Below are 25,578 nucleotides of genomic sequence, written 5' to 3'. Positions count from 1 at the left end.
AAATGAAAATTAAATCATTTAATTCCATTCTCAATTTTGTCACATATTTTGCATACAGTTTTCTGTGATGAAGTGGTTAATCTGGTTTTAGTTTTCATTTTTATAATTTAATTGATTTATTTAGTTTTGGCAGAAAATGTTTTCTATATCTGAAACTGCTGTCATGTATATACACTCACCTAAAGGATTATTAGGAACACCATACTAATACTGTGTTTGACCCCCTTTCGCCTTCAGAACTGCCTTAATTCTACGTGGCATTGATTCAACAAGGTGCTGAAAGCATTCTTTAGAAATGTTGGCCCATATTGATAGGATAGCATCTTGCAGTTGATGGAGATTTGTGGGATGCATATCCAGGGCACGAAGCTCCCGTTCTACCACATCCCAAAGATGCTCTATTGGGTTGAGATTTGGTGACTGTGGGGGCCATTTTAGTACAGTGAACTCATTGTCATGTTCAAGAAACCAATTTGAAATGATTCGAGCTTTGTGACATGGTGCATTATCCTGCTGGAAGTAGCCATCAGAGGATGGGTACATGGTGGTCATAAAGGGATGGACAAGGTCAGAAACAATGCTCAGGTAGGCCGTGGCATTTAAACGATGCCCAATTGGCATTAAGGGGCCTAAAGTGTGCCAAGAAAACATCCCCAACACCATTACACCACCACCACCAGCCTGCACAGTGGTAACAAGGCATGATGGATCCATGTTCTCATTCTGTTTACGCCAAATTCTGACTCTACCATCTGAATGTCTCAACAGAAATCGAGACTCATCAGACCAGCAACATTTTTCCAGTCTTCAACTGTCCAAATTTTGGTGAGCTCGTGTAAATTGTAGCCTCTTTTTCCTATTTGTAGTGGAGATGAGTGGTACCCGGTGGGGTCTTCTGCTGTTGTAGCCCATCCGATCATGCCACGCTCAAAATTGCTTAAATCACCTTTCTTTCCCATTCTGACATTCAGTTTGGAGTTCAGGAGATTGTCTTGACCAGGACCACACCCCTAAATGCATTGAAGCAACTGCCATGTGACTGGTTGATTAGATAATTGCATTAATGAGAAATTGAACAGGTGTTCCTAATAATCCTTTAGGTGAGTGTATATATATATATATATATATATATATATATATATATATATATATATATATATATATATATACACACACACACATACACTATATGAGTATGTAGTCAATGTTTATTTAGATAGTTTTCTAACCATTATAGGTTTTATCTATAGCAAACATAAGGCTTGACGTTACCTGGTGTAAAATCTAATGTCCTCGTCGGAGCCAGCAAACGAAATCGCGCTGAATCTGTACCTCCTGTAGATGCTTCTTCAGCTCCTCGACTTCATGGGAGAGATCTTCTATTTTAGCACAAGCCAAGTCTAATGATGATGGCTCAGGAACGTCACAGTAATCAAGATCCATCGTTATATCGATAGGCACGGGCTCAGCATCAACAACATCAACAGGTCTCTCTCTCCTCTCCCACACACTGGGCCGCGGTCGTTGAATAGTGTATTCATTACAGGCAAAAAGTACTGGCACCGTATCAGGTACTAACCTTCTCTTACCATTTGTTGTCTGAGGTTCAATAAGCTGATCACTGGTAAAATGTCTGCTACATACCTTCGTGCGACTGGAAGCAGAAAAACAGTCTCGGCATATGTTCACGAGCCACCATTTTCTAAGGTCGACATCGACAGGTAAGCTGTGAAAACTTAAAGTTGAACTTTGAACAAGCAGTACATCGTGGAACACAACAAAATTCAGTGGTTTTCTTCTGCTGTTTCTGAAATCTAAAAACGGTTTGTTTTGCGCACATTTTACACGTCTCGTCTGGATCAAGAAACAGTGGCACCGGTGATATAAATAAGTGATATGTATTACTATAAAGCGGAAGTGCGTCACAAGGCTCAGTGCAACTAGCCCATTCACAGAATTACTAAAAAATATTTTGCCACCTAAAAGTTTTGTGTCACGTCCGTAACGCATGTGTATTTCCCTCATATTAAATATAAAATGCATGTGTAGACTTATATTTTATATGTCTGGACTCCTTTATTAAGGGAGTATGGATATATAAACAGAAGTTTCAAAGCATTTTCTGAGAATTTATATTTCAAGTTTTTACTGCAAATGTCACGTCCATAATGCTGGAATTGGCCAATTTTAAATAATTTATCCTCAACTACTTTTGTGGAGTAGGTCTACGTATTTTATAATGTTAACTTCAAATAATACTAATAGTAATTTGAAGATGTGGTAGCATTAGATCTGGAAAGGAAGGATAACTCTGGGAATTGGAAGGGGTGTGTCGCGATTCTGCATTCTCACACCGCGACACAGGTTCGCGGCTCTGAGTATCACGATTTCGGTTTTATATCGTGTATCGTTACAGCCCTAGCAATAACATGTACAGATGTATGTGTAGGTTTTCACTCTGCAAACAGTGTTTTACATTTTCTACATCTGTGTGTAGTTGGAGTAGCCTATAACCATTTGATGTGTGTAGATCTATGCATGATCACAGAAAAAGTGACTTTATTTAAAAGTGTTGTTAAATATTGTAGGCCTACACATCGATCTTATCAAAATTACGTGTATGGGCACAACTATGACTGTTGAAGCTCCGCCCCTCACTTCTGTTCTGAAATCTGCAGTCTACTCCTAAAACACATCCGTTTTAGTTTAGTGAGATATGGAGGAAGAGAAGATGTACAGAGGTCGGACAAGCATGGAAGACATATTTAATAGAAAATGTGCAAATGAGCAATCAGGTCAGTTAAAAGTTATTCATATTCCTTTATTAATCTTACATGCAAAAACTAAACTTGATTATGATTTGCGGTGACGACGCAAAGTGGACTGAGTTTACATTTCCTGTGCTTATATTCACTAGCTTATTATTTCAATAATTAAACAGCCACGTACGAGTCAATTGTTCTCTTAAATACATTTTAATGTCGACGTGACAATGTTTAGGCTACTAACTGAAAATGGGTCTATGCAGATTTATTATTTTGAGATGATGACAGAATCCACTTTTCCGAGAAGTCACACAGATGCGCGCACACACACACAGATGCATAGACACGCGACTCGCGAATAAATAATCTGTCGACATTACTGAACCACACACAACTTACTAACGGAAATTAACCTTGTTTTTTCAGCTCGTTTAAAACAACCCGCAAATACATTGCAAATACAGCCAGACCAGCACAGCATCCTGCAGGTTATATAAGGGCAATCGTGTAGTGACTATTTTTACCAGCAGAGGACGCTGCGAGCAACACATGGTCACGCGCGCAACTTCATGAAGAACATAATCACGAGAGGAGTGCAGACAGAGCGATATTATCATAGATACATAGTTATCGCTTTCAAGGTAGTAACATACCACATACTATTCATGTTAAATTCAATTATTACTGTTTGTAGGCTATGTGCTTTAACAGGGCCTCAACAAGGTGCGGGACTGTTTTGCACAATTTCAAACACACAAAAAAGAAGAAGAAACAATTGCATTAGCAGAAGACACATACTTTGTGCTTAAAATGAACCTAAAATGCAAAATAATAAGCCTAATTAAGGATAGTTACTTATTTCCAACCACAAAAAAAAAAAAAAAAAAAACGTTTGGAAAGTTAAAAACGTTAAAAATATTTGTCAAATGCATTTTTATTTATCATGTTTTATTTTAATAATTAGTTTTTGTAAAGACATTTTTAACAAGTTTTTTTTTTAATTGTATAAAAAAACAGACCAAAAATCCTAAAAAAAAAAAAAAAAAACCAGAGTAATAATCAAAATAATATTAATATTAAAATACACTCTAAAAAATGCTGTTTTTTTTTTGTTTGTTTGTTTTGTTCAACCCAAATTTGGTTAAAATATGTACAAACTTAGCTGTTAGGTTAAAAGTTTAATTAAAAAATGAAACCCAGTGTTTGGGTTAATCCATATTTTACCCAAATGTATGAATAGACATCTGCTGTAACTCATTATGTGAATGTGTGTGTATATGTGAACATACATTCTCATTTATATAAGAACATGTCTGCGTAATATATGTAAATGAAAAACCTTTATGAATATTACATGTATTCATGTATCAATATGCCATACGTGGTCAATACAAATATTGCAGTATATTGACAAATATAAGCGCTATAGTTTCCCATATGGAAATGAATTATGTAATATATCGCACGCTACCACTTCTCTGCTTTGGGGTGTGTCGCTAGTGTGTTTAATCGAATTGAAGAAATGAATCATCATAAATGCACACGATTGCAGTTGGAAAATGCATTTTCTTTGCTTTGTTTCTGAGTGCCCAAAGTAAATAATCTTTGTGTTAGCTAACTTAAACAATTTAAGTTGTTTACTTGAATGTTTTGAGGTAATTGATGTCCACAAAAATTGAGTATTCTGATCGTATTGAGTTTTACAGTAAAAGATACAGCGTCAACTTAGTAAACTTTTGTAAACCCTGCCAGTATGATCACCACTGCAATATTTAACATCCATAGCCATATAGTCCAATGTGTAAACAAAATTATTTAAGCACTAAATAAATAAGCAGAAACGCTCATTACAGACATCACTAGCTGAAACCTATTTGCTGTCTATTTGCATTATTTGCTGTATTATTTGTAACTATTTGCTCTGTTACAATATATTCAGTTCCTGAAATAGCCTTTGGTTCCACTGGGTGGCACTTACATATTCATAATATTGGAATATTCATAATATTTCCCGCAATTATGGGCGTATCACTCAAATTGGTACTTGTTTAATTAATCATTTTGAAAAGGTAATAGAGTTTCAATAGTATGCATAAACTGTTTACATTTTCAAAACAACAAATCGTCTGAGCTTTTCCCTGAATGCTTTTTGCTTAAATAATGTAAGGATATATCTGTATACAGCAGAGCAAACACAAATGTAGGTTATAACCTTTGCTAGCCTAAAACAAATTATTTTTACCCTTTTATGTGTATAGCTTTTATTTTTAAGGCTTTAAAATGTGAATAGTTTGATTAGCTTTAAAGGGGACATATCATGCTAAATCCACTTTTTTAGCCCTTAAATGCATTTTGTTGTATATTTGGAGTGTTTAGAAGTACAGAAAAGTTGAAATTATTCTCTTCAGGTGCTTCGTTGATATCTTTATATTCTGTTTTGGTCATATTTTTCAACCTGTTCAGATTTTTCTGTTATCTATGACGTTTTGTGAACTATCACGTCACAGTATTTGCAGCGGAACTGCCAAATAAGGACATTGACTTCCAGCCCAACACTTCGATCAATCCGCCATTATTATTTCTCGCTGCAATTTTGTAGTCCAAGCTAAAGGATGCAGAAGTTACGAGAGGGTAAGTTAAAATGTTCGGTTGTTGGATGTAGTAACCCACACGCTTCATTACACCGTCTAATGTAGATGAACTGCCGCGCTTGTGACAGGGCGCATGTTTAACTGAAAGAACGAGCAGAGAGAGAGTGAGACCCGGTTGCGCGCGCGCTCACTCTCTCTCTTCAGAGCCAGCCGAAAGTGTAAACCGTCTCCAAACTAGACGCTGTCTTGCTCTCTCTCCCTCGCACATATTAATCAAAATAAATCGACACGGTGGTAAAAGGTCGGAAGACCAAAGTTTCATGTGTAAATACAGTAAGTAACACACCATTGCGATACATCCATATGAAGACGTTGTTCTGCAGGTTCGTCATCTTCATTTTCATCTCGCTCCGGCTCCGGACTCTGGCTCGAACATGTAAGGCTGGCTGGACAAGTCTTCCGTTGTTGACATTTTGTTAATAACGTGTGAATAAAAAGTTTCTGTGCCGCTATAATCGTATCTCTGCTATTAAACTACAAAAATGGCCGAACGGGGTGGAGTTGAACCTCTGCAAACTGGAGAGGGGGGCGGGGTATGACGTGTCTCAATTGTATTTAAAGAGACCACACCAAAACGAGTTGCTGCAGACGCACATCAGAAAAGGGGTAGAAAAGGGGCCTGTGGAGCTATAATAATGAGGAATTCAGACCCAAGCATTGCAGTTCCGCTTTATATAGACTACAAATGTATGATTTATATGTTAAAAGGAACGATTTAAAAGCATGATATGTCTCCTTTAAACATTTGTGTCTCCAATATTCTTATGTCATTTGAGGCATTAAACACCAGAACAGTTTACAAAGCTCTGTGTAGCAGCCCTTGGATCCAAAAAAGAGAGTCTCGACTGATGCATAAGGTGTCCTTTATTTAGTTCGCCAAGCCAGCATGACGTTCAACTTTTTAATCCATCATCACCTTAGCACCGTGAAAACTGTATTGAAAACATACATACAACAAACATTTCACACACTTGTTTTCACGGCTACAAACGCCATTACGCAAACAAACATTTAGGGTGACAAACATTAATTACACAGCAAAATAAACCATACATATGTGCAAACAATTTTCAGAATTATCTATGAATGAAAACATATTGTACCTCGCTGCGCTCACCAAGGAATGCAAAACAATATACGATAGTCCTGTCTTCCGTCATGAAACGGGCGTCGAGTTCTTTAAGTTCATGAATAAACACAAAATCTCAGATAAAATCCATGTAGGCTCAAACACAGCTGCGTACCATTCACACCCGCCAGCTACCTTTTAAAAGTTAATCTTCCCTTGTGTAAACTACGGTGCCACCAAAGGGACAAATTTCAACATTACAGGTGCACAGAATTTCCGGTCAATCACATACAAGTCAAGTCAAGTCAAGTCAAGTCAAGTTTATATAGCACTTTTCACAATACAGATTGTATCAAAGCAGCTTCACAGTATTAAATTAAAATAATACATCAATGTTTGTTTCTAGTGGAAAACGTCCACGTTTGGTAATGCAGATCAATAGTATTGTTGATTGGTTAATTAAATTAAATATCCCCAACAATACATCCACAATACCATCCATATACAAATAACATTAAAGCGCAATAAAAAATCTAGAATTATTTAAATAAGTTACAAACATTTACACAAATATTTTACCAATAACCCAACCCATACTTCATTTAATCAACAGCATACATTAAAACTCCAAAGTGGTCCTTTACACTCTGGATTAAGGACCAATTTGCTTGTGATAGAGCACTACACATTGACAGAGTGTGTTAGACACAAATACAAAAGCAACATCTCAACAATCAAACGAACAGGTTACGAGTTAATTTAAAATTGTTAGATTGTTTAGACAGATTGGTAGACATTTATAAATCATCAAGAGCTCTAAACTGTTTAACAGGTGATGCACATGATCTGAGGATTGTGTTACTGGGAGTCTCTGGAGCTGGAAAGAGTGCAATAGGAAATGCAATACTGGGTCGAGAGGCATTTAAAGAGAGCAGAACCAGAGAGAGTGAGATACAGAGAGGAAGAGTAGAAGACAGAAACATCTCCATCATCGACACTCCAGGATTCTTCAACACTCAACTGACTGATGAAGAGATGAAGAAGCAGATGATGAAGAGTCTGGATCTCTCTGATCCTGGTCCTCACGTCTTCCTGCTCGTCATCAACCTGGAGACCTTTGAAGAGGACAAGAGGAACATTGCGGAGCAAATTCAGGAGAACTTTGGAGCTCAGGTGTTTAAGTTCACCCTAGTCCTGTTTACTGGAAGAGAAAAAATGTCAAACAGAGCATGGATGTCCTTTATATATAGTAGTAAATTTCAAGACATAGTCAGTCACTGCAGAGGTAAATATCATTCCATCAACAGTAAAAGTGAAATTATTCCAACTCACATCACAAAGCTTGTGGAGAAGATTGATGAAATCGTCAAACAGAATGATTTCCAACATTACGATAATGTTTCCCGAACAAAGAGCAGAAAAGAAAAAAGAAAACAAGAGGAAGACAAGGACAAAAGAAAAGAGCAAAAGAATGAGATGAGGCGAGAGCAAATAAAAACAGTGCAGGAAACATTTGAAATGGACAGTGTAAAGACAGAGAGAACCAAGATGGAAAGTTATATTTCTCATGTCAGAGAATTAGAATTGAGAATGTCTGAAGAGAACTTTGTTGAGGGGAATTTGGTTCGTACACCGTCAGTAAGATCACTGGCAGTCTTTTTTGAAACAATGGAGACAAAAAATACAGTCCAGACAGCAAAAGCTGGAAGAACAAGAGTATGGGACCGGAAGAAACAACAGACAACAACGGAACAACATTTGACAGGTGAGAATGTTTACTAAAACTATTTCATTAAACTTCCCAAATGTCATGACATTTTCTTTTCTTGAAACAGTAACACATTCCATAAAAAAGAACCTCTAAACACAAAATAAAGAGCGTCTCACACATTCAGTGATGAATTCAATAAACTATTTTTCTACAGGGCTTTCAAAACAACCTCTATTCAATTTACAACAATTATATTTAAATCTGCAACATCATATATATAGCAAGCATATTGTTTTATAAATGAAAAAAATACTTCTACAAGATGAAATAATAGTGAAAAATACATTTTCTCAGATGCATGAAACTTGGTGATTGTACCCTGTGTGCAAATATGCATTCTAGTATATATATATATATATATATAAAAACAGTATGCCAAATTGTAGGTGCAATATACACATTTAACCTATTGCAACTGCTCAGCTTCTGACCATGCAGCTAATTTGTCTGGGTTCAATTCAGTTCCTGAATTATTTCCTTTAGTGACACTTACTTTTAAATTTAAAATAACGTTAAATTAGCCACTAGAGGACTGTAGAGCATTATTTCCACATACACTACCGGTCAAAAGTTTTAGATCGGTAAGATTTTTTATGTTTTTAAAAGAAGTAACTTCTGCTCACCAATGCTGCATTTATTTGATTAAAAATACAAACAAAAACAGTAATATTGTGAAATATTATTACAATTTAAAATAGCTGTTTTCTATGTGAATATATAGCATATGGCTTTACACGATGACGATCGCTCTGGGGTGCGTTTCCCGAAAGCATCGTTAGCCAACTATGGTCGCAAGTTCCGTCGTTATCAGCATAGTTCAACGAGTCAGTGTTTCCCGAAACCATCGTTCCAACAAACATCGCAAAGTTGTGAAGTTGGATCAACAGCTCTCTGTGGTTAGAAGCATAGTTTCTAGATGCATGACATGTGGAATTAATAAATCCTTATCTTGAGCAAAATAAGCAAGCTGACATTCACTACAATCTGTGTCTTTAGTTTAGACTACATAAAAAATGTCATTTACGTCTTTTAGTTTGTCAATAGATTTAAAGCGTCGTTTTTGAAGAGTGCGCATGTGCGAACGTGCTATACTATGTAAGAACGAGCCTATGACTGAATCTGGAAATAAAGCAAAATAACTGAGAAAAATGAGAAATAGTCCTAAGATGCCATGTCTGTAATTTATAGCAAAACATCTAGCGTTAATTCTATCTCAAACAGACTCATTAAAGGAAGTTATTACTCCAACACGTGCGCAACGTCATAAACCAGCGTGGTTGAACGACCACTTTGCGACAATACAGTTTGGGAAAACAGTCGTGACTAGCTAGTTGATTTCTTCAACGATGCATCGTACTATGGTAGTTAACCCTCTGGGGTCTGAGGGGTTTTCTAGTCCCTGGAGGTGTTCTGACATGCTCTGACATGTGTGCTTTTTTCAATTATTTATAAACATGTTAATGGCAAAGGTGTAAATTCACTCTATATAGCACAAACAGGGCTACCAAAATATGTGATCAACATGCATGTATATGTTTGAATTTTTAAGAGAATAATGTTTATGCGTGGTTATTGAAAAAAACAAAAATTGAAGTTGCTTAAATAAGACCACAAAACACATACATTTTGCTTACATCTATCTTGTAAATATGTTTTGCTATTTTATTAAAAAGGTTACAATTACAACAATAATTACAATTTCAACAATATTTCAAGTGTACTCTTTCTTTGTAAAAAATGATTATACATTTTATCATATGTATTCATTAGTTTGAATATAGCCAACATTGGAACAGCTAACATCTTAGTTGATGACTTTATTTTTGACAAAAATAGTATTATATATAATATATATATATATATATATATATATATATATATATATATATATATATATATGAGCAGAAATAGCTAAACAAAAGCTTATTCGATGTGGCAGCATATTCTCCAGTAAAAACTGTACTCAAATCTAGTCAACATTTCATTTAGAATTTTTTTTATTTTTCATTTAGAATTTATTCACAAATACCACTACCAGCAAAATGTATAATTCAGCGTGGGTACAGAGACAAAATTTGGTATAGTGAATGGGTCCCCCAAAGAAGCTAAAAAAAACCTTATAGGTGGGGGCCCATAGTTAATAAAAAAAAGTGGTACAGACAAAGTACACAATTTCCACCTGCAACCAGACGATGGTAAATGAACTGAAAGCATGCAGAGTGCACCAGTACATACATAAAAGTTACATACCCATACACATACATCCCAGTATTCCATGAGAAGACAATTATATATTAACCCCCTGGGGTCGGCTATCGCGCCGGCGCGATAGGCTCGTTTTTTTCCGTATGAGTGCAAAAAAAAAATATATATATATATATTAATTTTTATCTTATATGCTTGTGTTATACATCAATCGATCCTGTTTAGTGTGTATTTTTTTTGTGTATGCTCATAATAAAAACAAAGTGTTGTGCTTTTCGCTAAATAAAGAAAAATAAACATGATGCGAGTTCTGCCTACTCTCCGTCAGTGAAGTCAATTCTGAAACGCGTCCGAAAATGAACTGTAACTCAGCGAATACTCAGTCAAACAGGCATACAGACACACAGGCATGAAGCTTGAATTATCTTCTTTTAAATGAAGTAATTTTTATAAAAAACAAATATTCACAGTTTATATAATATGTATGTAAAGAGAGAGATGTCAGTCGTTCTCATCTCAGCTAATTAAGTTTTAATGTGACTCCGCCTACGGAGACCGCGCGCTATTCAAACACAAATGTGAGGCGATCCATACAAACCTGTGAAACGCCCACATCAGCTGGATAAGGCCGGTGAAACACTGGATGCGTGGCGTAAGCGTCTCAGCTGCGTGGCGTGTCCGTTTTTATTTCGGCTCCCATGTTAACAGTTTAGAGTTTGCACACTGCCTGTGTGAGACGCGCGTCTCAGGCGCGGCACGAGCCGCGTGGAAAACGCGTGCATTCTAGAAATAGAACCGACGCCTATTTTTCACACGACACGCAAGCGTCTTGGAAGCGTTTCCATGCAAAATTGAATAGGAAAATCTGTTTATTTGTCATATTGACATGAATACATATTAATAAATGTCCTTTTGATGTTTAAAAGTGTCTAGGTTTTGACATAAATGCAAATATAAATGTAATTTTACAAAATATGATCGATTTTCAAATACTGCTGTATTGAATGAACAGCTTTTAGCAAACTCTATTGCTATACTGAGATGAGGAATATATACTGTATGTGTTTTGTCAAAAATAAAGTCATCAACTAACTAATGAATCCTTTACTTTGAAATACGTATGATAAAATGTATACTTTAGTTTTGAAAGACGTTGACTAGTTTTGAAAAGATTATAAAGTATGTATGTGCATGCATATATATATGTGTGTGTGTATATATGAAGAGTTCAGATGCAAAAGCCTCTAAATGCCATCTGAAATTTTCTCCTAGAATGATCATTTTTATGAAGCTTGTATATTTAAGTTAGCTATAGGTGACACACCTGAATGAATGGCTCATTAAGTATGCAGGGACGTAGTCTCACCAGGTGTGAACTACTAAATATGCATGATGCTGTTGGAGCGTTTACGCCCCATCCGCATATTGGCTTTCCAAACTAAAAGTGTTTCACAAAACTAAAATCAATGTATCGTTTTATGTGAATGAGTAGGCAGGATGATTTTCATATCATTTTGAAGAAAAAACTCTAGGCGATGACATCCATTAGTCAAAAGTCTTATTGCCACATATTTAGTATGTGTTTTGAGGCCTTATTTCAGAAACTTTAATTTTTAGTTTTTTCGATAACCATGCATAAACATTATTCTCTCAAAAATGAAAACATGTACATACATGTGGCTCACGTATTATGGAAGTCCTGTTTGTGCTATATAGAGTGAATTTACACCTTTGCCATTAATATGTTTATAAGCAACTGAAAAAAGCACAAATGTCAGGGCATGTCAGAACATCTCAAGGACCCCAAAAACACCCCAGACCCCAGAGGGTTAAACATTGGTAGATAAATAATATATTTTTAATTGTCTTTTAAAGTTGGAGATAGAGGGCAACACCTTAAGGCCATCATCAATCCCATTTCAAATCTGCGGCCCCTTACACACTACGCTCATACTGGCGCGGACATGTCGGCGATATTTGCCAAATATGAGTGGTTTGGTTCTCGTTTGGTATGTGTGCTGGGTGCAGGAGATAGGAACAAGACTACTCAATCTGGAGTTCAGACTATTAACAATTTGAAACATAAGGCAGGCATTATGATATTTATTTAGCTCAACTATTCTTAGTAACTCAAAGCGATAAAATAAAGGGCGAGTAGGATAATTTATCTCTGACCAGGATAGAGCCCGTATGGCTTTCTTTTGTAATGATGCAAGTTTTTTAAGATGACTTGTGAAAGTGTTGCACCATATCACATTACAGTAATTAAGATGTGGTTCAAAGAGAGTTTTATACAACAAGAGTAGGGCAGACAGTGGAAGAACGTGTCTGATCTTATAAAACAAGCCAACATATTTTGACAGTTTGTTTACAAGATGATCAATATGACATTTAAAGGTAAGAGATTCATCAATGAGGACCCCCAGGAATTTAGTGGAATGCACTCTTTTTATCAATTGGTCATTAATTTTAATCAAACAGTGGTCAGTGTTAATACATATTTTTTTTCTTGGTTGATTTGAATATAATAAAATTTGTTTTGCTTACATTTAATGACAGTTTGTTGCATTTAAACCAAGAGTCAACTTTGATTAACTCTGAATTGACTATATCTTGTAGAATAATTGGGTTACTATGTGATGTAAACAAATTTGTATCGTCTGCAAAGATGATTTTATGAAATAATGTCGATGAATTTACAAAATCATTTATATAAAGAATAAATAAAAGTGGCCCTAAAATAGAGCCCTGGGGGACCCCAAAGATTATGGGCTTACAAGTAGAGTTTTGATAATTGACATGGACATACTGTTCCCTCTCATATAGATAACTTCTGAACCATTCAAGTGCTAGACCTCTGATACCATAATGATGCAATTTGTGCAATAAAATATCAAAATCAATGGTATCAAAGGCTTTTGATAGGTCCAAGAAAATACCAATACCACATTGTCCCTCTTCAATACAGTCATTAATTTGTTCAATTAGATCATGTATTGCCATACAGGTTGTGCTCTTTTTTCTGAAACCGTATTGAGAGGGAACGAGAATATCTAATTTATCATAGCCACTAAGTCTATTGTATACTACCTTCTCCATTACTTTAGAAAAAGTAGGTAGAATTGATATGGGCCGGTAATTATTCATATCATTTATATTGCCTGATTTAAAAATTGGAATTATCTTAGCGATTTTAGTCATTTTAGATACAATGCCAGTAAATAAAGAAAGGTTAATACAATGAGCCAGTGGCTCTACAATGACGTTCGCAATGGCCTTCATGATCTTACTAGATATTCCATCTACACCAGCGGTGTATGAGCTCCTCAAGTCCAAGATGATCTTGAGGAGTTCGATACTGTCTGTTGGTATCATGAAGAAAGAATGAATGTAACTACCAGAAAGAAAATGCTTAAAGGTGACACCCTTAGGTTGACTTATCTTTTTTGACAGATTTACACCCATTGAAGCGAAATGATTATTAAAACTCTGTGCAAGATCAGCTTTAGCATCACCAAGATCAGGTAGAGCAGTCGGTTTATGTCTCCTATTGAAAACTTCATTTAACACATTCCATGTCCTCCTACTGTCCCCCTGTGAAGCTTTTAAAAGTTCTGTGTAATGTTTTCTTTTGCTCTTTCTTATAATCTGTGTTAATTTATTTTTATAGGAAATATATCTCTCTTTATTTAAACTAGAAGGATTTTTCATGTAGAATTTGTAAAGCCTACTTTTATATTTAATGGATTTTAAAATTCCCTTTGTAATCCAAGGGTTCTGGAGAGTAGTGCTGCACTTCACAGTCTTCTCAGGAATTGTATCCTTGATGGAATCTTGAATGATCTTTATCAGATTGTCATATGCAGCATCAGGAGTCGCACTGTCATAGACAGAAGCCCATGACTTGGCCTGTAAGTTAACCCTTATGTGCTGTTGGGGATGTTTTCATCCACTATGGGGTATTTTTGAGTCTTAATTTGGCCATAACTTTCTCTGTCTTTCAGCAAATGGAATGATTTTTGGTGACAAATCTTATTTTGACACATATTTTGGGAAAATGCTTTGAAATTTTTCAAAAACTCAACAGTACACTGTGGGCAAATTTACTACCCTTTCGTTATGTTCGTGGCTGAAAACAGCCACTACTTTAAACTGCTGTAAAAATGTTTTTTTTCACATTTTTTGCATAAATCTATTAATCAACCTCAGTCCTGCTCAAAAATACTAAATGTTTAAAAAAAAAAAATCATGATTTTAAATTTGTAATAAATTTAAAGTCAAATTTGTAATTTTTACTGTTGATAACCAGATGGCACCATTAACCCTTTAGATAGGCCTGTGCAAAAAAAAGCTTAGTTTCTGGCTTTTACATGGAGTTATATGGAGTTTATATGGAGTATAATAGAATAATAAAGTGTGTGTTTGTGTGTGTGTGTGTGTGTGTGTGTACTCACCTTGATGCGTCTGAGAAAATCAAAATATGCACCTCAGCTCTCAGAACTACATGGAGTAAACAAAAACAAAGTAAGTGTATTTATGCATCTGCTGCCTTTTGATGGTGAGAAATGCAGACTAAACAAAAACAAAGCAAGTGGATTTAAACACGTGCATGCACAGCAAAATCCCCAGTGTTAAATTAACACTCCTCAGTGTTTATATGTATCCACACTACAGAGTGTTAAAAATTAACACTGAAGCAGTGTTGAAGTTAATGAGATAATTAAGTTAACACTGAAGCAGTGTTGAAGTTAATGAGATAATTGAGTGATTAATTAAGTGATGATTGGCCATTAGTGGTGACACCTGATGATAACAAGCAGATTCACTGAAGGAAAGAGAAACAAGAACAGAAAAAAGAGAAACACAAGAACTACTGACTTCGAGCCATTATTGCACTTATTATTTTACCAGTTTGACTTTATTTCTGTCATACATCTACACACGGTCTTATTTAGATTTAACAGAAGTTTAGATGGTAATGTTTTATGGAATGTTTCGTTTCATGTCACCATTATGGTGGTCAGTGGTTGCTTTAGTTGGGCTCTTGACACTTTATTATTTAACATTAGTTTTTCTCTGGCTGCTCCAACTCTGTGCTTATAGAGCATATGTGTTGTGGCAAGAGAAGCTATGACTTTGGCTGTGTTTCCTGAAAACATCGCAAGCCTAATTTGATCGTATAGACCATTTGTTGCAGTTGGTCTGCGATTAAGTTAGGCTTAAGATGCTTTTGGAAATGCAGGCCTGGTTATGTTTCGATGATGAAATTACTAGTGACCTGATTCAATAATGTCACCCTGCATTATAAACTGATTATCTAATTGTTTTGTTAGTTTTTCACTACAGTAGTTACTTCCAGCAGTGTTCTAAAGATCTGAAGGATTTAAAATCACACACTGACATCAAGAATCTACATATGAATCTCAACAATGGTGACAATCAAACAAATGCTTAATGTTGCAGTGCATGATGGGAGCCACCAATCAGAACGCATCAATGGCTGACATCATGCATTGCAGCATGAATAAATTATGCAGCTGAATTGTCCTGTAATTTTCATTGTTTTTTCTGTTCACTTTTATTTTGCTATTGTTTTGTTCTGACTTTAGTAGCTTGTTTTGTGATGTCCAGAGTTGACCTGTTTGTCACTAGTTTGTTTATTGTCACCATTGTTGAGATTCATATGCTGAGTCTTGATGTCTGTGTGTTTTAACACTAACTTCTATGCACAAAGTATTTTCAAAATTTTTCATATTGCTGTTGGATCTCAACCTGTAGAATCTCAGAGCTACAATCACCAATACTAAAACAAGACATCAAGTATATAGTCAAAAAATTTGACTCTGAATGACATCAGTGAATCAGGACACTACATGATAATGCTTTTATCATCAAAACATATTGTGAGCAGGTCATGTTTTCTCTTGCAGTAACAAATGTGCTTTATAAACACAGAGTTGAAGCAACCAGAGAAAAACTAATATTAAAAAATGAAACGAGTCAAGAACCCAACTAAAGCAAACACTGACCACCAAAATGGTAACTTGAAAAGAAAAATTCCATAAAATATTACCGTCTAAACTTCTGTTGAATCTCAAGAACTTTTGTCGATGTATGACAGAAACAAAGTCAAACTGGTAATAATAAGTGCAACAATGTGTAATGACTGGAAGTCAGTTGTTGTTCTTGTGTTTCTCTTTTTTCTGTTATTGTTTTTTCTCTTTCCGTAAATGATTCTGCATATTAACATCAGGTGTCACCACTAATGGCCAATCATCACTTAATTAATCACTTAATTATTGCATTAACTTCAACACTGCTTCAGTGTTAACTTGATTATCTCATTAACTTCAACACTGCTTCAGTGTTAATTTTAACACTCTGTAGTGTGGACACATATAAACACTGAGGAGTGTTAATTTAACACTGGGGATTTTGCTGTGTGCAAGCCTGCTGGTCATTTGATGGTGAGAAGAGCAGCAAGCAACATGAGAAAGGGCTTGACTTGTAGTGAAGTTTTAGAGATGATTATGCAGCCTGACCCCTCCAGCGAGCTGCAGGGTGTATCGTCTTCTCCCTCTGACACCACAGACTCAGGAGAGTCAGATCCTGATTTGGATGTGGTACCCTCATCATCCTCTCTAGCTTCCACTGAAGGCGAGGAGGATTCGGAGGATCCTGGATCTGGGTGGATTGGGAGAAACGGCGAAGTGTGGTTTTCCACCAACGCGGAGACAACTCCCTTTCTTCAGCCTGCCAGAGGCATGACTCCATGGCCGACGCGCTATGCCTTCGCAAGGGTCCAGAACATGGATTCCGTGTTCAATCTGTTTTTTACGGAGGAGATGATTGACCTCATTGTCAGCATGACTTGCGTCAACAAATACATGTTTGTACAGTCATACAAACATGTATGACTATGCCTTGTGATGGCATAGCGCGTCGGCCCTGGAGTCACGCCTCTGGCAGGCTGAACAAAGGGAGTTGTCTCCGCATTAGTGGAAAGCCACACTTCGTCATTTCTCCCAATCTACCCAGATCCAGGATCCTCCGAATCCTCCTCGCCTTCAGTGGAAGCTAGAGAGGATGATGAGGGTGCCACATCCAAATCAGGATCTGGCTCTCCTGAGTCTGTGGTGTCAGAGGGAGAAGACGATACATCCTGCAGCTCGCTGGAGGGGTCAGGCTGCATAATCATCTCTAAAACTTCACTACAAGTCAAGCCCTTTCTCATGTTGCTTGCTGCTCTTCTCACCATCAAATGACCAGCAGGCTTGCATGCACATGTTTAAATCCACTTGCTTTGTTTTTGTTTAGTCTGCATTTCTCACCATCAAAAGGCAGCAGATGCATAAATACACTTAATTTGTTTTTGTTTACTCCATGTAGTTCTGAAAGCTGAGGTGCATATTTTGATTTCCTCAGACGCATCAAGGTGAGTTCACACACACACACACACACACACACACACACACACACTTTATTATGCTATTATACTCCATATAAACTCCATATAACTAAGCTTTTTTTTGCACAGGCCTATCTAAAGGGTTAATGGTTCCACCTGGTTATCAACAGTAAAAATTACAAATTTGACCTCTTCCCAACAGGGAAAACCACCAACAATCAAAAATGCATGATTATGGTGTCATGGCTTTGCAATCAAAAAATGTGGTTATAATGGAAGTCAATGGGGCAAAAACAGCCACGAACAGTAAATGAGGGAGAAAAAGTTACAATCTGATGCTGCACAAAAACTAACAATGCATCAAAACCAATGTTGTTTCTAATCTTTGACATGTCCAAGACTGTGATAAAAGGTAAAAAAAAATCCAGTCCACAATCACATTTTATATTGAAAATGAGTCATTTTGTGTGTTTTTTTTCCCCCAAATCAGTGACATCATTTACGAATTTGGCAATTAAAGAGTTAAAATCCTGATTTTTTTTTTAAACATTTAGTATTTTTGAGCAGGACTGAGGTTGATTAATAGATTTATGCAAAAAAAATTGAAAAAAATATTTATCTGATACATTTTTACAGCAGTTTAAAGTAGTGGCTGTTTTCAGCCACGAACATAACGAAAGGTAGTAAATTTGAACAATGCATTAACAGTTAAGTGCTGTAAAGTTCTCTCATTAAGGATTTTAGATTTAATTTTAGAGAGTGGAGGAGAGACTGATTTGCCAGAGCCAAAAAATATTACAATTGGAAAATGATCTGTGATGTCAACCTGCACGACTCCCGTCTCCAATTTGATGTTTTGCATATTAGTAATGATATTGTCAATAATAGTTTTGGATGTAGGCGTTACTCTAGTAAATCTATCAATAGTGGGGAAAAAAAGAGGAGGAATGCAATGTGTTCATGAAGTCATGTTTTGCCCCATCTTCCTTAGAAATATCAATGTTATAGTCACCAGGAAGTATACAGGCTTTTTTTTTGATTATTCAGTTTATGTAATAAATCTTCCAGTTTACAATAAAAAGTGTCAAGAGCAGAGTCTGGTGGACGATAGATTACACCGACGATAAATATTTTGTCATAATTGTTAATCTCAATGAATAAAGACTCACAATGATCATCTTCTAAATAAAAATCACATATATTTACTTTGAGGCTACTCTTAACATAAAGGCCGACCCCTCCACTTGTTTTATTTGGTCTGTTCTTAATGTGTAGATTGTACCCAACTAGGTTAAGCAAATCGACAATTGAAAATTCATTGAGCCAGGTTTCACTACATCCAATAACATCAAAATGACAGCTTGAGTTCGATAGTAAGGAAGCTAAATCCGAATGATGTTTGTTTAGGCTTCTGATGTTTAAATGTAACAGTGAACAATTATAAATATCATTTAATTGATTTAAATTATCAGGGTCAAAAACATTACAAGTAGTATTGCCATCCATATCAAAGCAGTGCTGAGAATCTCCAACAATATTGAAATCATCAAAACCCATAATATCAGCAGTACAAATTGATCATGGAATTTTCTGGGATTACATTGAGACATTGACACGACGATAGTCGCAAACACACTTGGAGCAACCAAACACACGCACATACACAACACACATACAAATATTCTAGTACCATTGTATCAATTTGTACCACGCCACAGTCATCCGTGCCAACTCGCAAAAGAAAAGAGAAGGAAAAGAAAAATGAAAAGAAAAGAAATGAAAATAGTCTCATAAAAAATGAAAAGCAAAATGTCTCTCACCTCTCCGCCTGCAAACAAGGTTTGAGCTTCCCGTAAAGGGGAGTAGGTTATTTGAAACATTAAGTCATGATAGAGAGACTGTCGCCCAAAATCCGCAAAAGTAGCGTTAAGGGCAACAGAACACCGCTGTCAATAGAGAACGGAATAAGATAGGAGCTCAAACGACAGTAAGCCGTGGCCTGCAGGTCGGTCACCCTCATTGCATGGATTTAAGCAAACTGTGATCTAGGTGTTCCTCGAGGGCAAGGAGACAATGAAAGCTTCAGCCTCAGCTACCGTGGGAAAATATTTCCTACCTCCCGACTCCATCTTAATATAAAGCCTGGCCGGGTAAAGCAGGGCCGGCTTGAATCCACGCTCATACAATTCCGACATGACCGTCTTAAACTCTTTCCGCTGCTCCACAACCTCTGGAGGATAATCCTCAAATACAAGGATAGAATGGTCCCGGAATTTCGGCTTACCCCTCATGGTCCGTGCATGGCGGATGATCTTATCCTTTACCTGGAACCTGAGGAGACGAATGATGACCGGTCTTGGCCGCTGGTTGGGTGGAGGTTTGAGCGTCAGGGCTCTGTGAGACCGTTCACACTCCACAGGCGAATCGAGAACCCCTCCAAAGACCTCCTCGAGCATCTTAGCGAAGAAAGCCGTTGGCTGTGGTCCCTCCACGGATTCAGGTACACCAATGACCCTGATGTTGTTACGCCGACTCCGTGATTCAAGGTCGACGATTTTAGTTGCTAGTTTAGCATGGTCTGTCTGGAGCTTGCTGATAGCTTCCTTGGCAGCCTTCAGGCATAGCTCTCGCGCGTCAGCTTCACTCTCAAGGATTTCGAGTTTCTCAGCGTGTTCTGTCACAGTAGTTATGAGACCGTTTAACTTGGTCTCAAAAGCTGAGAAAGTTTGTTTGAAGTCCTCGGAGATGGCAGTTCGATGAGACTCAAGCAGATGGGTGAGGGATGCCATTGTGACCGTCTCAGCGTTTGAGTCAGTCTGCACCGCTTTTGCCTTCGGCATAGTCACAGCAAATCAGTAAGTTAGTAAATCCACCACTTTTGGATAAGTTCAAGAGAGAGTTAAGTTACAAATGATGAGTTTAAGGATGAACAAACATTAGCGAGGGCGCGAGACGCTGCGTGCTTCGCTTGTTACCACATCACGTGTCAACAAAATGTTGTCTTTCATATTTCGCCTGACTGTAACGTTGTTTTTATGAAATATTAGGGCATATAAATGTTAATTTGCAGTTTAATACGTTGCTTATACAAATAGCCTACATTTTATTTCAACATATTTCAGTCGATTTTTACTCATCTCAGTATAGCAATACAGTTTGCTAAAACATCATCATTCATTCACACACAGAAACGCGATTCAAATTTAAACTCTCTTTTTGCGAGCTGTGGTAAACAGCGTGCATCTCTGCAGTTCATTCATTCATTCATTCATTCACAAACAGAAACGCGATTCACTTGAGAAGGAAAAAAAACTTACTACAGTATTCCTCAGCTCAGTCGGATCCTTGCTCCTCGAAATACCCGCACTTCTGATGTACATTTTCCATTATTATTATTCCTCACAGCGCTGCGAGACGGTGTAAACAAGTACAATGATCTGATTAAACTTGTGTTTTCTCGAGCTGATATGGGGGCGTACACAGTGTTTGCATCGATTGCCTCAGTCATTTGCGTTTGAATAGCACGCTCTCCGTGGGCGGGGTCACATTAAAAATAATTAGATGAGATGAGAACGACTGACATCTCACTCTTTTCTTACAGATTACATGAACTGAGAATATTTGTTTTTTATATACATTACTTCATTTAAAAGAAGAGAATTCAAGCTTCATGCCTGTGTGTCTGTATGTCTGTTTGACTGAGTATTCGCTGAGTTATTGTTCATTTTCGGACGCGTTTCAGAACTAACAGAGATAAAGCAGAACTCACATCATGTGTATTTTCCTTTATTTGGCAAAAAGCACAACACTGTTTTTATTGTGAGTATACACAAAAATAATACACATTTAACAGAATCGATTGATGTATGAAACTTGTTTGTAATATCAAAGTCAACAGAGCAAAATGAATCTCTTTTGAACTGATAAAAAAAAAGCGAGCCTATCGCGCCGGCGCGATTGCCGACCTAAGGGGGTTAAGCAGCGAGTTACGTCGTTGTTCGGGAAACGCAGCCCTGATTGGTTTTAGGTCTATCCAGTTGCACCCAGAGGCATTTTAGCAATGTCCGTTGGTGACGCCCCTTTGGAAATGAGTTATTAATGAAGCTTTGCCAGACCATAACTCAGTTACTACTAAGAATGGTCTGGTTTTAACCAGGCTAGTTAAGTGTAATTTATTCCTGTGATCACAGCTGAATTTTCAGCATCATTACTCCAGTCTTCAGTGTCACATGATCCTTCAGAAATCAGTATAATATGATGATTTGATGCTCAAACATTTATGATTATTATCAATGTTGAAAACAGTTTTTTACATTTTTATTTCATGATGCTATGATGGATAGAAAGTTCAAAAGAACAGCATTTCTCTGAAATGGAAAGCTTTTGTAACATTAAACACTCCGTTCAAAAGTTTGGGGTCAGTAAGAATTTTTATTTTATTTTTGGGGGAAGGAAATAAAATAAATCTAGACTTTTATTCATCAAGGATAAGTTAAACTGATCAAAAGTTACAGTAAAGACATTTATAATGTTAGAAAAGAGTCTATTTTAAATACATGCTGTTCTTTTGAACTTTCTATTCATCAAAGAATTTTGAATAAAAATTGTACACAACTGTTTTCAACCTTGAAAATAATAATTCCTGTTTTTTGAGCATAAAATCAGCATAGAATGATTTCTGAAAGATCATGTGACACAGAAGACTGTAATGATGCTGCAAATTCAGCTTTCATCTGAGGAATAAATTACATTTTAAAATATATTAAAATAGAAAACAGTCATTTTAAATTGTCATAATATTTCACAATATTACTGTTTTTTTTTGTTTTTTTTTTTTATCAAATAAATGCAGCCTTGGTGAGCAGAAGAGACTTCTTTTAAAAACATATAAAATCTTACCGATCTAAAAATTTTGACCAATAGTGTAGGTAAAGATCTTTTCAAAGTTTTTTTTTTTATTTTTTTTTTTTTATTAGATTTATGTTGACATTATAAAATCATTATTATAACAATAAAAATGACTGATAAAGTTTAGCATTTTTGTGCTTATTACAGTCAAGCCTTTACATGGTTTTATACTGTATGTGTGTGTTTGCTTTTGTTGTCCATCTTGGATGTGTTGTGTTGTCACTCCATATTTTTTGTGATAAATAATGTAAGAGAGAGCAACTTGTGTCATCTGACTTCTATGAGTGATTCTGCATTGTAATTTACATTTTTGACAAATTATGAAGCAGAAAGCATTTTTATAGTCTTCCATTGATTTCTTTGGGTGATGTTGTGTGTGTGTCCAACGCATTCTCATCCTAGGGCGTCATATACTGACGCTTTTGACATTTCGTCTACATCGAACGCACCCTTTAGAGTCAATATGACACGCACAGAGCTTTGTTTGGTTATGGCTAGGTTTAGGTCTGGGGTAGGGTTAGGGTTAGACCGCTAGGAGGCGCCTTCTGGCCCATATCTATCTGCGTCTCATATTGACGCTAAAGGGTGCCATGTGCGTTCGATGTAGACGAAATATCAAAAGCGTCAGTATATGACACCTTGGGATGAGAACGGGCTGGTGTGTCTGTGTTTGTTTGTGTTGTAGATGTGTGGAAGTGTTGAAGAACACACTTGAGGAAAATATATATTTGAGCAAACATCATTTGGGGTCTCAAATGACCCAGAACAGTGCATAAGGGTTAACACTGCTCTCTGTTTATAAAGCACCAGCACTGTGTTAAAGTAACACTGAAGTAATGTTCAAGTTGATGAAACAATTACATGATTAATTAAGTGATGATTGATATATTAGTGATGAACACCTGCTGTTAACAAGCAGACTCACTGAAGAAAAGAGAAACAACAGAAAAAAGAGAAGCACAAAAAACTTGTTGTTTCTCTTTCCTTTAGTGATGTGGTGTTAACAGTGTGTGTGATTGGTCTTTGAGCTGATTTCTGTAGGACGGCAGCTGTCCAGGAGCAGGGATGGAAAGCCTGCTATAGCTGGAGACTATAATGTATACAGCTTTATTTAGCATGTTTGCATTACTTTCCCTCTCTTCTTGTTTTATCTTCAATCATGTCAGATCTCAGGATTGTGATGGTTGGCAAAACTGGAGCTGGAAAAAGTGCAACAGGAAACACCATCCTGGGACGGAAGGCGTTTGAAGAAGAACAGTGTGATCATTCTGTGACTAAAATATGCCAAGAACATCATCAGATGGTGGAAGGTCGAATCATCTCAGTAACCGACACTCCAGGACTGTTTGATACATCAATTAGTGAAGAACAGCTGAAGGTGGAACTAGTGAAGTGCGTAGAGATGTCTGTTCCTGGTCCACATGCGTTTCTGCTGGTCATCAGACTGGACGTGAGATTCACAGATGAGGAGAAAAACACAGTGAAATGGATTCAGGAGAACTTTGGAGAAGAAGCTGCACGTTACACCATCATTCTGTTCACTAGAGGAGATCAGTTAAAAACATCTATAGAAGAGCATCTGACAAAAAACCACCAGACTAATGAGCTAGTCAAACAGTGTAACGGCGGTTATCATGTTTTCAATAATACAGATAAAGGCAGTCGATCACAGGTCACTAAACTCCTGGAGAAGATAGAGAGAATGGTGAAAGAGAACGGAGGAGAGCATTACACAAATGAGATGTACAAGGAAGCTCAGAGAAAGATCATGATGAAGAAGGCTCAAGACGCAGCTTTAGTAGGAGCGAGTGTAGCGGGTGTAGGAGCAGCAGTAGCTGGAGGTGCATTACTGGTCGCTGCCACTGGTGGAGTGGCACTGCCTGTAGCTTTAATAGCAGGAGGAGCAGCTCTAACAGGAGGAACAACTGCAAAGGTTATTGTAGATAAAGTTAAAAAGTTATAGGTTGACCTCATTTAGAAAACACACAAAAACTGATTGCCTCAGTTCATCATTTTTTGATTAAATTGTTAAAGCTTATTGCAACTTTAGGTAACTTGTGGATTTCTATAGGGTTACCAGACGATTTGAGTATTGGTAACTCTATTTGACAAGTTCTGTCAACAAAACAGTTTACTTACAAATCTGCTGATTCATATTTCTAGAAAAACATGTTAGTCAGCTGCAAATATGGCTTGACCCCAAAAAAATTCTCAGAAAAGGTCTTTCAGTGGTTTACAGCAGTATCAGATACTTAAAAACATACTAAAAGTGTACCAAAGTTTGACTCCATTTTCAAAATGGCGGCCGTCAGGTCCTTAAAATGACCATTATTCCTTTGTATTCTTCCTAGACCAGGAATACTGGTGCCTGACACATGTTTGGGCCATGTAATATTCTAATTAGCATATTTGCATGATGGATAAGTGATTACAAGTACAATTATATATTAACCCCCTGAGGTCGGCTATCGCGCCGGCGCGATAGGCTCGTTTTTTTCCGTATGAGTGCAAAAAAAAAAAAAAAAAAAAAAAATTAATTTTTATCTTATATGCTTGTGTTATACATCAATCGATCCTGTTTAGTGTGTATTTTTTTTGTGTATGCTCATAATAAAAACAAAGTGTTGTGCTTTTCGCCAAATAAAGAAAAATAAACATGATGCGAGTTCTGCCTACTCTCCGTCAGTGAAGTCAATTCTGAAACGCGTCCGAAAATGAACTGTAACTCAGCGAATACTCAGTCAAACAGGCATACAGTCACACAGGCATGAAGCTTGAATTCTCTTCTATTAAATGAAGTA

The 25,578-nt window shown here is 36.7% G+C and overlaps 1 protein-coding gene across 1 annotated transcript; it reads left to right on the top strand.

Annotated features, from left to right (window-relative positions):
- The first annotated feature begins 2,664 nt into the window (after positions 1-2,664).
- On the top strand, positions 2,665-25,286 carry LOC307154604 (GTPase IMAP family member 8-like). Its single transcript, XM_079864599.1, has 3 exons — positions 2,665-2,795; positions 7,318-8,250; positions 23,944-25,286. The coding sequence occupies exons 1-3, from the start codon at positions 2,717-2,719 to the stop codon at positions 24,738-24,740; spliced, it is 1,809 nt and encodes a 602-aa protein (XP_079720725.1). The 5' UTR covers positions 2,665-2,716; the 3' UTR covers positions 24,741-25,286.
- The last annotated feature ends 292 nt before the right edge of the window (positions 25,287-25,578 follow it).

Source organism: Squalius cephalus (assembly GCF_949319135.1).
Source record: "Squalius cephalus genome assembly, chromosome: 2".
In the NCBI taxonomy this organism is placed as follows: Eukaryota; Metazoa; Chordata; class Actinopteri; order Cypriniformes; family Leuciscidae; genus Squalius; species Squalius cephalus.
The sequence above is the reverse complement of the archived record's forward strand: the minus strand, read 5'-3'. Positions and strand labels throughout refer to the sequence as shown.